At 41.1% G+C, this 17,132-nt stretch overlaps 1 protein-coding gene across 1 annotated transcript in view; it reads right to left on the minus strand.

Annotated features, from left to right (window-relative positions):
• The window catches only part of TTN (titin), a 245,382-nt gene that overhangs the window by 110,164 nt on the left and 118,086 nt on the right, over nt 1-17,132 (minus strand). The window contains exons 114-116 of the mRNA XM_072874311.1: nt 17,035-17,118; nt 16,320-16,400; nt 15,928-16,011 (exon numbers count right to left, since the gene is read on the minus strand). Of these exons, the coding sequence (XP_072730412.1) occupies nt 15,928-16,011; nt 16,320-16,400; nt 17,035-17,118 (249 nt within the window). The remainder of the gene's footprint in view (nt 1-15,927; nt 16,012-16,319; nt 16,401-17,034; nt 17,119-17,132) is intronic.

The raw sequence follows: 17,132 nt of genomic DNA on the forward strand, positions 1-17,132 counted from the left end.
CAGTGCGTTTCATTTTACATTGGTGAACACAGACGCCAAGTGTGGGACAAACACCAGGGCAACACAGACACAGAACATCACAACAGCCAGCTCAAAACCCCCCACACATGTGCAGCACCATTTACCCAGCATGCACAACTCTGAGAGTCTCAGTTTGGAAACAGAGACAGGCCAAGAGAGGGTAGGACAATGATTAAGAGAAGAAGATTAAGTATCTTCTTTGTTAAGTTATCCATGAAGACAGGTACCTCTGGGCACTGGAAGCTCTGGTGCTTTGGCAATGGCCACAGGTACTTCTTCCTCACGAGCAGCCTTCCTGGGCACCTCAGGTGCTTCAAAGATATTAGTAACAGTCAGTTTTATACATTAAACAGGAGGACGAACAATGAAACGTAAACTAGAGACGCGCTCATGAAAGAAACCAAACTGGTCTCATGGTATCGACCCATGTCTCTCTCACTCTCTCACCCACTCACTCGCTCACTCACATACACACAAACCCACACATGGGCACAGGCACAGGCACAGGCACAGGCACAGGCACAGAGTGGTGATGCCTAGTAGGTTCTGTGAGAAAACTGTTGGCTCTGCTTAGGCACAGCTCGAGGGTGAGGTGTGAATTAGGGTACCCTCCTCTGTACACAGCAGCCTTCCCTCCCTGGGAGGAGAGACTGTCATTCTCAGCCCCGCTGGGATCCGACTCTTCCCTGGGAGCAACCTCAGCCCATATCTTGTCTCTTGCCATTCCTCATACATCTGCTGGTGTTTTGCATTCAGCAGTGTGGGCAGTGACAGAGAGAGGAAGCCAGTATTTCTCCTTTGTCCCTGTTTCTGTCCTTCTCCATTTCCATTCTTTGTTTTGCTTTCCTTTTTATTAGCTTATTTTCTTATCCTAAATAGCTCTCTTGTCTCTATTTTCATTTCACTGTGGCAACTTCCACAGCCTGTATGGTTCACCAGATTTTATAGCCATTCCTTCTTCATTACAAACTCTAAAATTATCAGCATTTTCTTTAAACACTTGATATGCTGTCACTTCTTCTTACTGCCCCCATATGTGCATTTCTGAGTAAAAATTGGTTTTTTTGTTTTGAAAGAGTCGTGTCTATCATATACACTAACTGAGACCGTCAAGAGAGTCATGGAGACATTCACTGTGTCAATTTAAGATAACAAAAGTGGGCAGCAGTCTGGAAAACTTATGATCAAGTTTTAAAATAGAACGTTTCAGTATCTGCTGATTCAGAATATGAAAACAAAACAGTAAATTCAAAATATCATGTAGGTTGTTTATACAAAATACTAGATAATTGAATTCCTAACTGATACGCAGCACGGAATGTAGAAATTTCAGGTAATCACAAATGGACAGGATAACAGACATCAGAAGTAGCACGTAAGACAGTAGGAACAGTCTCATTCAGGCTGATGCACAGGGCAACAGGTACCTCGAACTGGTGCAGGTTCTGGCTTTTTTGGCACAGTTACAGGTATGGGCTCTTCCAGAACACCTTTCTTGGGCACCTTGGGCACTTCAAAGATATTAGTATATTTTAGTTTTGTGGGCACTACGGATGTATATGAAACAATAAGACAATCAATGATACATGCACACGGTCGTCTTTGAGAAAGCGCTGTGGCTGCATTCAGTCATCAGTTATGCTTTGCTTCCAACACGTGGAATGACTGGGGTGTCAAATACGTCACGCAGGAGATGGGAATTCTGCGTTTAGTTTCTGTTTCTGAGTCAAGGTGGAAATGTAGAAAACATACGCCCTCTTTGTAACAGCTGATCAGAGACTTAGTTATGGAATCCTACTGTATTTGAGTATCAGTCATGCATCATTCATGACTAGTTTGTCATTGTACCATACTTTTTTTAGGAAAGTAACATTTGCTTTATCATTACCACTTTTTTCCCTGTAAATTATCTCCATTCTTTACACCTCCTCTTAATTTTCAGTTTTCCATAGTTCCTGTCTTTTAGACTCTGTTGTTTACAGAAATATATATGTCCTCTCCTCTCTTTTGGATTATACTAACGACCCTTTCATGTGCTAATAAGATCATCAGTAGATATATCCACTCTTTTTCTAGCAAATCTAACTCATGTATACTGGCATTAACTTACTTTTAAAGAGGTAAAGAATGCATACTGCTGCTGTCATCCAGCAACACAGTCTATTAGAAAATTCAGGGATGCAACATTATGTTCTTTAAACTGAAGACTTATTTGCAGGCTGTTCTTCAGAACAACATGTTATTCTGTTTAAACTAAGCATTCAGCAAAGTTAATTCTTAAACTTCACAAAAAAGTTCAGAAGGCTGCAGATATTTTTCAAGGAATTGCATCTAGTTTTTCTGTCCTGTTTTTGACACTCCACATTGCACGTCATATTTCTTACACGCCTATCTCCAACAGGTCATCACCAGAAAAATTAGTTCAACTTAAGTCCAGAAGAGCATGATATTTCTTTCTAATGATGATAATGACATGTACCTTTGGCTGGTGGTGGTTCTGGTTTTTTGGGTACAGCAACAGGTGTTTTTTCTTGCGGGACAGCTTTCTTGGGCACCTTGAGCACTTTAAAGATATTATTTCCTCTTAATTTCACAGTTAAAAAACCCCAAAAGATCATAACACTTATGATAAAATCAAAGAGTTTAGATATTTCGAACACTGTAACATTCCTCCAGTGACTGGTTGGTTAGTCACATATGCAAAGATAGGCACAGCAGAGGCTAGGGGTAGAGGACACATAGCAAATCTTACACAAAAGAAGGGATAATGAATGAAAATATTAATCAATACACTAAAATAAAAAGCAGCTCCCCCCAGAAGATATACCTTTAGCTTGTGGAGCTTCTGGTTTCTTGGGCACAGCCACAGGTTTCTTGGGCACAGCCACAGGCTTTGGGGGAATGACCACTGGCACCTCCTCTTCTGGCTCTTCCTCCTCAGCCACCACAGGCACTTTAAAGATATTAGTTCCTTTTACAAGACTGAGCTAAAGGTCAGCAAACAGCCAGATGGCAAGCGGAAAAGCAGTAAAGTAAACCTTTGACAGACTACCAGACAGTACTCTTCAGACAACCACTCTTCCTTCAGGTGGACTACTCACAGCAAAGAGTGAAAGTATGGGCTTATGAGAGAGCCCTTGCTGACGAGCCCCACCCTCTCCTGCAGGCATGTACAGGCACATACAGACACAACACAACCAAATGCCTCTCTCACCCCTCCCCACAGAACGCAGAGGGGCAAAGAGCACTCAGTACTGCGGCAACCCGGAGGGCACAGCAGGCTCTTTCAGAACACCACCGTATACCTTCAGCTGGAGGAGCTTCTGGCTCTCCAGGCTCAGCAACTGGTGCCACCTCTTCTGGTGCTTCCTCCTCCTCTTCCTCTGCCAGGACCTCTGCCTCAGGCATCTCGGGCACTTCAAAGATATCAGTGCGTTTCATTTTACATTGGTGAACACAGACGCCAAGTGTGGGACAAAAACCAGGGCAACACAGACACAGAACATCACAACAGCCAGCTCAAAACCCCCCACACATGTGCAGCACCATTTACCCAGCATGCACAACTCTGAGAGTCTCAGTTTGGAAACAGAGACAGGCCAAGAGAGGGTAGGACAATGCTTAAGAGAAGAAGATTAAGTATCTTCTTTGTTAAGTTATCCATGAAGACAGGTACCTCTGGGCACTGGAAGCTCTGGTGCTTTGGCAATGGCCACAGGTACTTCTTCCTCACGAGCAGCCTTCCTGGGCACCTCAGGTGCTTCAAAGATATTAGTAACAGTCAGTTTTATACATTAAACAGGAGGACGAACAATGAAACGTAAACTAGAGACGCGCTCATGAAAGAAACCAAACTGGTCTCATGGTATCGACCCATGTCTCTCTCACTCTCTCACCCACTCACTCGCTCACTCACATACACACAAACCCACACATGGGCACAGGCACAGGCACAGGCACAGGCACAGGCACAGAGTGGTGATGCCTAGTAGGTTCTGTGAGAAAACTGTTGGCTCTGCTTAGGCACAGCTCGAGGGTGAGGTGTGAATTAGGGTACCCTCCTCTGTACACAGCAGCCTTCCCTCCCTGGGAGGAGAGACTGTCATTCTCAGCCCCGCTGGGATCCGACTCTTCCCTGGGAGCAACCTCAGCCCATATCTTGTCTCTTGCCATTCCTCATACATCTGCTGGTGTTTTGCATTCAGCAGTGTGGGCAGTGACAGAGAGAGGAAGCCAGTATTTCTCCTTTGTCCCTGTTTCTGTCCTTCTCCATTTCCATTCTTTGTTTTGCTTTCCTTTTTATTAGCTTATTTTCTTATCCTAAATAGCTCTCTTGTCTCTATTTTCATTTCACTGTGGCAACTTCCACAGCCTGTATGGTTCACCAGATTTTATAGCCATTCCTTCTTCATTACAAACTCTAAAATTATCAGCATTTTCTTTAAACACTTGATATGCTGTCACTTCTTCTTACTGCCCCCATATGTGCATTTCTGAGTAAAAATTGGTTTTTTTGTTTTGAAAGAGTCGTGTCTATCATATACACTAACTGAGACCGTCAAGAGAGTCATGGAGACATTCACTGTGTCAATTTAAGATAACAAAAGTGGGCAGCAGTCTGGAAAACTTATGATCAAGTTTTAAAATAGAACGTTTCAGTATCTGCTGATTCAGAATATGAAAACAAAACAGTAAATTCAAAATATCATGTAGGTTGTTTATACAAAATACTAGATAATTGAATTCCTAACTGATACGCAGCACGGAATGTAGAAATTTCAGGTAATCACAAATGGACAGGATAACAGACATCAGAAGTAGCACGTAAGACAGTAGGAACAGTCTCATTCAGGCTGATGCACAGGGCAACAGGTACCTCGAACTGGTGCAGGTTCTGGCTTTTTTGGCACAGTTACAGGTATGGGCTCTTCCAGAACACCTTTCTTGGGCACCTTGGGCACTTCAAAGATATTAGTATATTTTAGTTTTGTGGGCACTACGGATGTATATGAAACAATAAGACAATCAATGATACATGCACACGGTCGTCTTTGAGAAAGCGCTGTGGCTGCATTCAGTCATCAGTTATGCTTTGCTTCCAACACGTGGAATGACTGGGGTGTCAAATACGTCACGCAGGAGATGGGAATTCTGCGTTTAGTTTCTGTTTCTGAGTCAAGGTGGAAATGTAGAAAACATACGCCCTCTTTGTAACAGCTGATCAGAGACTTAGTTATGGAATCCTACTGTATTTGAGTATCAGTCATGCATCATTCATGACTAGTTTGTCATTGTACCATACTTTTTTTAGGAAAGTAACATTTGCTTTATCATTACCACTTTTTTCCCTGTAAATTATCTCCATTCTTTACACCTCCTCTTAATTTTCAGTTTTCCATAGTTCCTGTCTTTTAGACTCTGTTGTTTACAGAAATATATATGTCCTCTCCTCTCTTTTGGATTATACTAACGACCCTTTCATGTGCTAATAAGATCATCAGTAGATATATCCACTCTTTTTCTAGCAAATCTAACTCATGTATACTGGCATTAACTTACTTTTAAAGAGGTAAAGAATGCATACTGCTGCTGTCATCCAGCAACACAGTCTATTAGAAAATTCAGGGATGCAACATTATGTTCTTTAAACTGAAGACTTATTTGCAGGCTGTTCTTCAGAACAACATGTTATTCTGTTTAAACTAAGCATTCAGCAAAGTTAATTCTTAAACTTCACAAAAAAGTTCAGAAGGCTGCAGATATTTTTCAAGGAATTGCATCTAGTTTTTCTGTCCTGTTTTTGACACTCCACATTGCACGTCATATTTCTTACACGCCTATCTCCAACAGGTCATCACCAGAAAAATTAGTTCAACTTAAGTCCAGAAGAGCATGATATTTCTTTCTAATGATGATAATGACATGTACCTTTGGCTGGTGGTGGTTCTGGTTTTTTGGGTACAGCAACAGGTGTTTTTTCTTGCGGGACAGCTTTCTTGGGCACCTTGAGCACTTTAAAGATATTATTTCCTCTTAATTTCACAGTTAAAAAACCCCAAAAGATCATAACACTTATGATAAAATCAAAGAGTTTAGATATTTCGAACACTGTAACATTCCTCCAGTGACTGGTTGGTTAGTCACATATGCAAAGATAGGCACAGCAGAGGCTAGGGGTAGAGGACACATAGCAAATCTTACACAAAAGAAGGGATAATGAATGAAAATATTAATCAATACACTAAAATAAAAAGCAGCTCCCCCCAGAAGATATACCTTTAGCTTGTGGAGCTTCTGGTTTCTTGGGCACAGCCACAGGTTTCTTGGGCACAGCCACAGGCTTTGGGGGAACGACCACTGGCACCTCCTCTTCTGGCTCTTCCTCCTCAGCCACCACAGGCACTTTAAAGATATTAGTTCCTTTTACTTGACAGAGCTAAAGGTCAGCAAACAGCCAGATGGCAAGCGGAAAAGCAGTAAAGTAAACCTTTGACAGACTACCAGACAGTACTCTTCAGACAACCACTCTTCCTTCAGGTGGACTACTCACAGCAAAGAGTGAAAGTATGGGCTTATGAGAGAGCCCTTGCTGACGAGCCCCACCCTCTCCTGCAGGCATGTACAGGCACATACAGACACAACACAACCAAATGCCGCTCTCACCCCTCCCCACAGAACGCAGAGGGGCAAAGAGCACTCAGTACTGCGGCAACCCGGAGGGCACAGCAGGCTCTTTCAGAACACCACCGTATACCTTCAGCTGGAGGAGCTTCTGGCTCTCCAGGCTCAGCAACTGGTGCCACCTCTTCTGGTGCTTCCTCCTCCTCTTCCTCTGCCAGGACCTCTGCCTCAGGCATCTCGGGCACTTCAAAGATATCAGTGCGTTTCATTTTACATTGGTGAACACAGATGCCAAGTGTGGGACAAAAACCAGGGCAACACAGACACAGAACATCACAACAGCCAGCTCAAAACCCCCCACACATGTGCAGCACCATTTACCCAGCATGCACAACTCTGAGAGTCTCAGTTTGGAAACAGAGACAGGCCAAGAGAGGGTAGGACAATGCTTAAGAGAAGAAGATTAAGTATCTTCTTTGTTAAGTTATCCATGAAGACAGGTACCTCTGGGCACTGGAAGCTCTGGTGCTTTGGCAATGGCCACAGGTACTTCTTCCTCACGAGCAGCCTTCCTGGGCACCTCAGGTGCTTCAAAGATATTAGTAACAGTCAGTTTTATACATTAAACAGGAGGACGAACAATGAAACGTAAACTAGAGACGCGCTCATGAAAGAAACCAAACTGGTCTCATGGTATCGACCCATGTCTCTCTCACTCTCTCACCCACTCACTCGCTCACTCACATACACACAAACCCACACATGGGCACAGGCACAGGCACAGGCACAGGCACAGGCACAGAGTGGTGATGCCTAGTAGGTTCTGTGAGAAAACTGTTGGCTCTGCTTAGGCACAGCTCGAGGGTGAGGTGTGAATTAGGGTACCCTCCTCTGTACACAGCAGCCTTCCCTCCCTGGGAGGAGAGACTGTCATTCTCAGCCCCGCTGGGATCCGACTCTTCCCTGGGAGCAACCTCAGCCCATATCTTGTCTCTTGCCATTCCTCATACATCTGCTGGTGTTTTGCATTCAGCAGTGTGGGCAGTGACAGAGAGAGGAAGCCAGTATTTCTCCTTTGTCCCTGTTTCTGTCCTTCTCCATTTCCATTCTTTGTTTTGCTTTCCTTTTTATTAGCTTATTTTCTTATCCTAAATAGCTCTCTTGTCTCTATTTTCATTTCACTGTGGCAACTTCCACAGCCTGTATGGTTCACCAGATTTTATAGCCATTCCTTCTTCATTACAAACTCTAAAATTATCAGCATTTTCTTTAAACACTTGATATGCTGTCACTTCTTCTTACTGCCCCCATATGTGCATTTCTGAGTAAAAATTGGTTTTTTTGTTTTGAAAGAGTCGTGTCTATCATATACACTAACTGAGACCGTCAAGAGAGTCATGGAGACATTCACTGTGTCAATTTAAGATAACAAAAGTGGGCAGCAGTCTGGAAAACTTATGATCAAGTTTTAAAATAGAACGTTTCAGTATCTGCTGATTCAGAATATGAAAACAAAACAGTAAATTCAAAATATCATGTAGGTTGTTTATACAAAATACTAGATAATTGAATTCCTAACTGATACGCAGCACGGAATGTAGAAATTTCAGGTAATCACAAATGGACAGGATAACAGACATCAGAAGTAGCACGTAAGACAGTAGGAACAGTCTCATTCAGGCTGATGCACAGGGCAACAGGTACCTCGAACTGGTGCAGGTTCTGGCTTTTTTGGCACAGTTACAGGTATGGGCTCTTCCAGAACACCTTTCTTGGGCACCTTGGGCACTTCAAAGATATTAGTATATTTTAGTTTTGTGGGCACTACGGATGTATATGAAACAATAAGACAATCAATGATACATGCACACGGTCGTCTTTGAGAAAGCGCTGTGGCTGCATTCAGTCATCAGTTATGCTTTGCTTCCAACACGTGGAATGACTGGGGTGTCAAATACGTCACGCAGGAGATGGGAATTCTGCGTTTAGTTTCTGTTTCTGAGTCAAGGTGGAAATGTAGAAAACATACGCCCTCTTTGTAACAGCTGATCAGAGACTTAGTTATGGAATCCTACTGTATTTGAGTATCAGTCATGCATCATTCATGACTAGTTTGTCATTGTACCATACTTTTTTTAGGAAAGTAACATTTGCTTTATCATTACCACTTTTTTCCCTGTAAATTATCTCCATTCTTTACACCTCCTCTTAATTTTCAGTTTTCCATAGTTCCTGTCTTTTAGACTCTGTTGTTTACAGAAATATATATGTCCTCTCCTCTCTTTTGGATTATACTAACGACCCTTTCATGTGCTAATAAGATCATCAGTAGATATATCCACTCTTTTTCTAGCAAATCTAACTCATGTATACTGGCATTAACTTACTTTTAAAGAGGTAAAGAATGCATACTGCTGCTGTCATCCAGCAACACAGTCTATTAGAAAATTCAGGGATGCAACATTATGTTCTTTAAACTGAAGACTTATTTGCAGGCTGTTCTTCAGAACAACATGTTATTCTGTTTAAACTAAGCATTCAGCAAAGTTAATTCTTAAACTTCACAAAAAGTTCAGAAGGCTGCAGATATTTTTCAAGGAATTGCATCTAGTTTTTCTGTCCTGTTTTTGACACTCCACATTGCACGTCATATTTCTTACACGCCTATCTCCAACAGGTCATCACCAGAAAAATTAGTTCAACTTAAGTCCAGAAGAGCATGATATTTCTTTCTAATGATGATAATGACATGTACCTTTGGCTGGTGGTGGTTCTGGTTTTTTGGGTACAGCAACAGGTGTTTTTTCTTGCGGGACAGCTTTCTTGGGCACCTTGAGCACTTTAAAGATATTATTTCCTCTTAATTTCACAGTTAAAAAACCCCAAAAGATCATAACACTTATGATAAAATCAAAGAGTTTAGATATTTCGAACACTGTAACATTCCTCCAGTGACTGGTTGGTTAGTCACATATGCAAAGATAGGCACAGCAGAGGCTAGGGGTAGAGGACACATAGCAAATCTTACACAAAAGAAGGGATAATGAATGAAAATATTAATCAATACACTAAAATAAAAAGCAGCTCCCCCCAGAAGATATACCTTTAGCTTGTGGAGCTTCTGGTTTCTTGGGCACAGCCACAGGTTTCTTGGGCACAGCCACAGGCTTTGGGGGAACGACCACTGGCACCTCCTCTTCTGGCTCTTCCTCCTCAGCCACCACAGGCACTTTAAAGATATTAGTTCCTTTTACTTGACAGAGCTAAATGTCATGCACATACAGACACAACACAACCAAATGCCGCTCTCACCCCTCCCCACAGAACGCAGAGGGGCAAAGAGCACTCAGTACTGCGGCAACCCGGAGGGCACAGCAGGCTCTTTCAGAACACCACCGTATACCTTCAGCTGGAGGAGCTTCTGGCTCTCCAGGCTCAGCAACTGGTGCCACCTCTTCTGGTGCTTCCTCCTCCTCTTCCTCTGCCAGGACCTCTGCCTCAGGCATCTCGGGCACTTCAAAGATATCAGTGCGTTTCATTTTACATTGGTGAACACAGATGCCAAGTGTGGGACAAAAACCAGGGCAACACAGACACAGAACATCACAACAGCCAGCTCAAAACCCCCCACACATGTGCAGCACCATTTACCCAGCATGCACAACTCTGAGAGTCTCAGTTTGGAAACAGAGACAGGCCAAGAGAGGGTAGGACAATGCTTAAGAGAAGAAGATTAAGTATCTTCTTTGTTAAGTTATCCATGAAGACAGGTACCTCTGGGCACTGGAAGCTCTGGTGCTTTGGCAATGGCCACAGGTACTTCTTCCTCACGAGCAGCCTTCCTGGGCACCTCAGGTGCTTCAAAGATATTAGTAACAGTCAGTTTTATACATTAAACAGGAGGACGAACAATGAAACGTAAACTAGAGACGCGCTCATGAAAGAAACCAAACTGGTCTCATGGTATCGACCCATGTCTCTCTCACTCTCTCACCCACTCACTCGCTCACTCACATACACACAAACCCACACATGGGCACAGGCACAGGCACAGAGTGGTGATGCCTAGTAGGTTCTGTGAGAAAACTGTTGGCTCTGCTTAGGCACAGCTCGAGGGTGAGGTGTGAATTAGGGTACCCTCCTCTGTACACAGCAGCCTTCCCTCCCTGGGAGGAGAGACTGTCATTCTCAGCCCCGCTGGGATCCGACTCTTCCCTGGGAGCAACCTCAGCCCATATCTTGTCTCTTGCCATTCCTCATACATCTGCTGGTGTTTTGCATTCAGCAGTGTGGGCAGTGACAGAGAGAGGAAGCCAGTATTTCTCCTTTGTCCCTGTTTCTGTCCTTCTCCATTTCCATTCTTTGTTTTGCTTTCCTTTTTATTAGCTTATTTTCTTATCCTAAATAGCTCTCTTGTCTCTATTTTCATTTCACTGTGGCAACTTCCACAGCCTGTATGGTTCACCAGATTTTATAGCCATTCCTTCTTCATTACAAACTCTAAAATTATCAGCATTTTCTTTAAACACTTGATATGCTGTCACTTCTTCTTACTGCCCCCATATGTGCATTTCTGAGTAAAAATTGGTTTTTTTGTTTTGAAAGAGTCGTGTCTATCATATACACTAACTGAGACCGTCAAGAGAGTCATGGAGACATTCACTGTGTCAATTTAAGATAACAAAAGTGGGCAGCAGTCTGGAAAACTTATGATCAAGTTTTAAAATAGAACGTTTCAGTATCTGCTGATTCAGAATATGAAAACAAAACAGTAAATTCAAAATATCATGTAGGTTGTTTATACAAAATACTAGATAATTGAATTCCTAACTGATACGCAGCACGGAATGTAGAAATTTCAGGTAATCACAAATGGACAGGATAACAGACATCAGAAGTAGCACGTAAGACAGTAGGAACAGTCTCATTCAGGCTGATGCACAGGGCAACAGGTACCTCGAACTGGTGCAGGTTCTGGCTTTTTTGGCACAGTTACAGGTATGGGCTCTTCCAGAACACCTTTCTTGGGCACCCTGGGCACTTCAAAGATATTAGTATATTTTAGTTTTGTGGGCACTACAGATGTATATGAAACAATAAGACAATCAATGATACATGCACACGGTCGTCTTTGAGAAAGCGCTGTGGCTGCATTCAGTCATCAGTTATGCTTTGCTTCCAACACATGGAATGACTGGGGTGTCAAATACGTCACGCAGGAGATGGGAATTCTGCGTTTAGTTTCTGTTTCTGAGTCAAGGTGGAAATGTAGAAAACATATGCCCTCTTTGTAACAGCTGATCAGAGACTTAGTTATGGAATCCTACTGTATTTGAGTATCAGTCATGCATCATTCATGACTTTGTGTTCTTTGTTGTTTTTGACAGTCACCGTCATCTGTTTACTTGCCAGTTGCGCATTATCGCTTTTTTTATCCTTGAAGTTGACTTCATCTTTCTTTGTCTCTCTTTCTATGTTTCCTTTCTTTTTTGCTTCACACATTCTTTCCTATAACAGCCCTGGCTTCCATTCTAATCTCTAGATTATGCTTATAACTGTTCCCTGTTATATTAATTTAAATTATTTAAATGCTATAAATATCATCACTGTGCGGTGGTACTTCACTTGAGGAATGTCATTGTATTTCAGATGGAGAGAATCTGGTGGCAGAGGGAATGTTTACTTCTCTGGCCAGTGCTTGGGACTTTCTAAAGGAAATGAAAAGATGCAGCACTATATCAATCTATGGTGTGTATAGTTTTAGAGTATCTTAAGTGATTTTTTAGTATTTCAGTTATAAAGTCTCTCATCCTGGTTAATCTGAAAAAATAAATGCCTCCTACAAGCCTCAGTTAATTAGGTGTTCACAGGATCTTTACAGCTCTGTGGTACTATTCATACAATGTAACAACTTTGCAAATCATAGAGTGGAGAACGTTGATGTATGATCAAAATACAGGCAAATTATATTTAGCAGTTCAAAGAAAAGATTCTGCTCCATGATGCTACCAATGGCAACACAGGTACATAGAGATATTTGCAATTTTTTTGCTCTATGTACAGAAACTGCTATTCTCTGCTGAAACCTTCAGTTTCTGCCTATTTTGTCCTTTGTTATAGAATCACAGAATCATTTAGGTTGGAAAAGACCTTTAGGATCACTGAGTCCAACCGTAAACCTAACACTGCCAAGTCCCACTAAACCATGTACTAAACCATCCCTACTAATAATGTGAACCACAATTTATGCATTTATTCTTTTGTTAGCATCCATAAAATTTTGGCATTTATTGGTAGACAGGAGTTCATCATACCTGTTGATGTATTGCTATAGCCTAAGAAATAAAATCTTACCTCCTGAACTTTTTGAATATGCCAAAAAAACCAGTACAACGGAAGTGTGGATGGTGTTAGTTGAGGAAACAATTAACGCCCCTGCACAGCAATTCATATTTGCTACATCTCTCTCGCATTTTAGGTATCAGAGTATACAGTGAAAGATCAATTTAAAATGAGATTAATATAAAAAAAAACCCAACAACCCTTCCTTATGTTGATCATCATGGTGGCATGTACCCTTAGCAAGTGGAACTCCTGTTTTTTTTAGGTACAGCAATGGGCACTTTCTCCTCTGGGACACCCCTCTCAGGCATCTCAGGCACTTTGAAGATATTAGTGCATTTCATTTTACAATTACAATACAACCAAAAATAAGTACAGAGACTGAAACACAGAGGACAATAGAAATGTTCTGAAGTATCAATTTCGCACACATTCATACTCAGTGTGATTTGTTTAGCAAGCATCATTTAAAACCCCACATTCGAAATGACAGAACAAAAGAGGTTAAGATAATACTTAAGAAGATTAGGTGTGTTTATCATGTATTCATGATAACGTGTACCTCTGGCGGATGGAGGTTCTGATTTTTCAGGAACAGCTACAGGAATTTTCTCTTCTGGGACAGCCTTTTCGGGTATTGCAGCCTCTTTAAAGATATTAGTATCTTTTAGTAACCTGTATTAAGCTTTAAAATGAGCAGTGAAACATAGCATACTCAAGAGAAGGAAAAGAGATCCTATTCATAAGAGGTACCTTTAGACCGTGGAGCTGCTTGTTTTTTAGGTATAGCAACACTCTCTTGCTTTTTGGCCAGCTCGGCTGGTGGTGGTTCCTCAGGTGCCAAAACAGGCTCTGGTTCTTTGGATGCCGCTTCAGGCTTTGATTTTTGAAGTGCCGTAGAAGGCTCTGGTTTTTGGGGTGCTAAAACTCGTTCTGGTTCCTCAGGCACCGTGACAGGTTCTGGCTTGCAGGGTGCGACAATAGGCTTCGATTTTCTGGACACTGCAGTAGGCATTGATTTTCGGAAATCTGCAACAAACTCTGTTTCTTCAGGTGCTACAAGCAGGTCTGTTTTTTGGGGTGGCACAAAAAGTTTTGGTTTGGGGGGCCCCACAACACGCTCTGATTTTTGTGTCGATGCCACTTTCTCTGACTCCTCAGGCACCACAGTGAGCTCAGGTTCCTCAGGGGCCATGAATGGCTCTGGTTTTTGGGGTTCCACAACATGCTTTTGTTTTGAGGGCATTGCACCATGCTTTAGCTTTTGGGGTGGCACATCGAGCTTGAGTTCCTCAGGTACCACAACAAACTCTGGTTTCTCAGGCACTACAACATGTTCTGGTTTTTGGGGTTCCACAACAGGCTTTTGTTTTGGTGGCATCACACCGTGCTTTAGTTTTTGGGATGCCACATCAGGCTTGGGTTCCTCAGGTACCACAACATATTCTGGTTTCTCAGGCGCCCCAACACGCTCTGGTTTTTGGGGTGCCAAAACAGTCTCGGGCTCCTCAGATGCCACAACATGCTCTAGTTTTTGGGGTGCCACAGCAGGCTTTTTTTTTCGGGCCACTCTAGCAGGTTCTGGTTCTTGAGGTTCTACTTCTTGAGGCTTTGGTTTTGGGGGTGCTGCAACGGGCTTTGGTTTTTGGGGAACTGGAACAGGTACTTTCTTTTCTGGGAAAGTTGTCTTGGCCACTTCATGTACATAAAAGATATTAGTTCTAAATTTAACAACTGCACAGACAATCATACCAAATTTAAGTGAATCATAAAACATAAAGCCACAATTGTAATGAAAACATTAAAAACATATCAGGTATCAATCATTTATGTTGGCGTTTTTAAGGATGGATATACCACATTTTGGCTTTTCTCCCTTTTCTCTCAAATGTACACACACACCCCCACACACAAGCCTCATGCCCCCATATGCAAGTGCACACATGCACAGACAGTATAACTTAAGCCATAAGTAAAATCCATTATAATTATAAACAGAATGGACAGAACAAAAGACATTAATAACATTGCAGGTAATAAGCTGAAGACTCTTTCAAGAATTAGCAGTGATGGCATCTAGTTTTCTTGGTGGAGCTTCTGGTATTTCATTTACATTGATACCTTCTGCTCTTAGCTACTAGAATGGGTACTTTATTTTCTTCTACTATTACCGCTTTAAAGAGAATAGTTTTTTGGTTTTTTTTTCATGAACCCAGGCGGGCAGAATAGCAAGAATAATCCAAAATAGTAAGAAGAATTGAAGTATAAAATACAGGCAATTCAGACACCCAAGATTTGCCATTATTCTTCAAAAAGACCCACATACGTCTGTTTCACACACATATATAGATACACAGAACAAGTATAATTTAGAATCTCAGAAAACAGAAGGCCTGGAAAATTAAAAGTTTTAAAGAAAAGAGGAAAAATATTGCTTTTGTTATTTTATTAGTGTTGAGATTTACCTTTCTCTGGTAGAGGTTCTGGTTCTTCAGGTGCAGCCTCTGGTTCTGGGACAACCACAGGTTCTGGTTCTTTAGGCACAAACTCAGGTTCTGGTATTTTAGGCACAGGTATTTTCTTTTCTGGAACAACTTTCTTCGGCACTTCGCGTTCTTTAAAGATATTTATTTGTTTTACTTTCAGGAATTTGAAGAATAGGAATTAAAAAGACAACAATAGCTCCAAGGTGAAAATTATCAAACAGCATCAGAAAAAAAGTAGCCCTTATAAATAGTCTGTGTTTTTTTCATCTTGCTTGATGCACACCATTAATAGCCATTGTTGCTTACTGGGAGCTATTCAGAAGTGAAGAAGACAACGCAATCTGTAACATTTATAAATATTAGAATATAAAAAGAGAGGATAACACTAACTTAAAAAAGATAATATTTAGAGAAACAACAAAATTTTGTGCAATTTTTATCAGTATTGAACATGTACCTTTAGGTGGTGGAGGTTCTGGTTTTTTAGGAACTTCAATGTGTACTTTTTCTTCTGAAACCACTTTCTTGGGCACCTCAGGCACTTTAAAGAAAGTAATTAATTTTATTTGTATGAAATTCAAACATATGTCTGCAACATTAAGACACTAAGAAAAAGTAAAACTCAGGGACATCAGAAGCATCAGTGGTTTTGGATGTGAATATTAACTTTTTTCTTCGCCTACAGAAAATTCTCTCTGATGTCTCACTGAGGTACAGATGCAAAAACTACAGTTTAAACAACAAAAATATTTTATAGAACACTCATAGTAAAAGTAAATTACCAATATGTTAAAATGGTATCCTAGACAAAGAAGGGTTTTTCTTTCATTAATTGTGTAGAGCAGTTACCTTTAGTTGGTGGAGGTTCTGGTTTCTTTGGTATTTTAACCGAAACCTCTTCTGGGACCACCTTCTTTGGTACCTCAGGCACTTGAAAAATATTAATAACTTTTACTATAAGAATTTCATAAACAACATTAAAGCATAACAGCAGAACAATAAGAGTGAGAACACTAATTACCAAGATCTATTTTTTTCCCACAACACATTTGTTCACTTGAAAAACCTTTGACAACAGAAGAAAATTCTAACAGAGGTCTTTGGTACTGTCTTCTATAGCGTTAAAACAATAAAAGAGTGATGTTTTTGATTCTGTTAATTTTCTCATAATGACAAGTACCTTTAGATGGTGGAACAGCTGGTTTTTTAGGCTCCGCAACTGGTATTTTCTCATCTGGGACTTTCTTGGGCACTTCTGGCACTTTAAAATGAATAATTATGTTAATACTAAGAATCTAAAGAAATTTAAATAGCATTAAAGTGGAAAAAGAAACAAACAAAAGGACACCAGGTAACGTCAATTAAACATAATACCCTTTACCAAATAGGCTTTTTGTGCTCAATCTTGATCAAGAGTCATCTGAAAGGAGTAAAGAGGCTGCTCCCAAAATTTAAATACAAAAATCACAGTTTATAAGATAGAAAGGTGAGGAAATATTATCAAAAAGGTCTTATCAGTGACAAGAAGACAAATTATTGCCATGGTTTTATTAATGACAAGTACCTTTAGCTGGTGGTACTTCTGGCTTTTTAGGCACAGCAACTTTGATTTTCTCTTCTACAATTACTTCCTTGGGTGCTTCAGGCACTTTAAGGAAAGAG

Source organism: Ciconia boyciana, chromosome 10 (assembly GCF_034638445.1).
Source record: "Ciconia boyciana chromosome 10, ASM3463844v1, whole genome shotgun sequence".
Classification (NCBI taxonomy): domain Eukaryota; kingdom Metazoa; phylum Chordata; class Aves; order Ciconiiformes; family Ciconiidae; genus Ciconia; species Ciconia boyciana.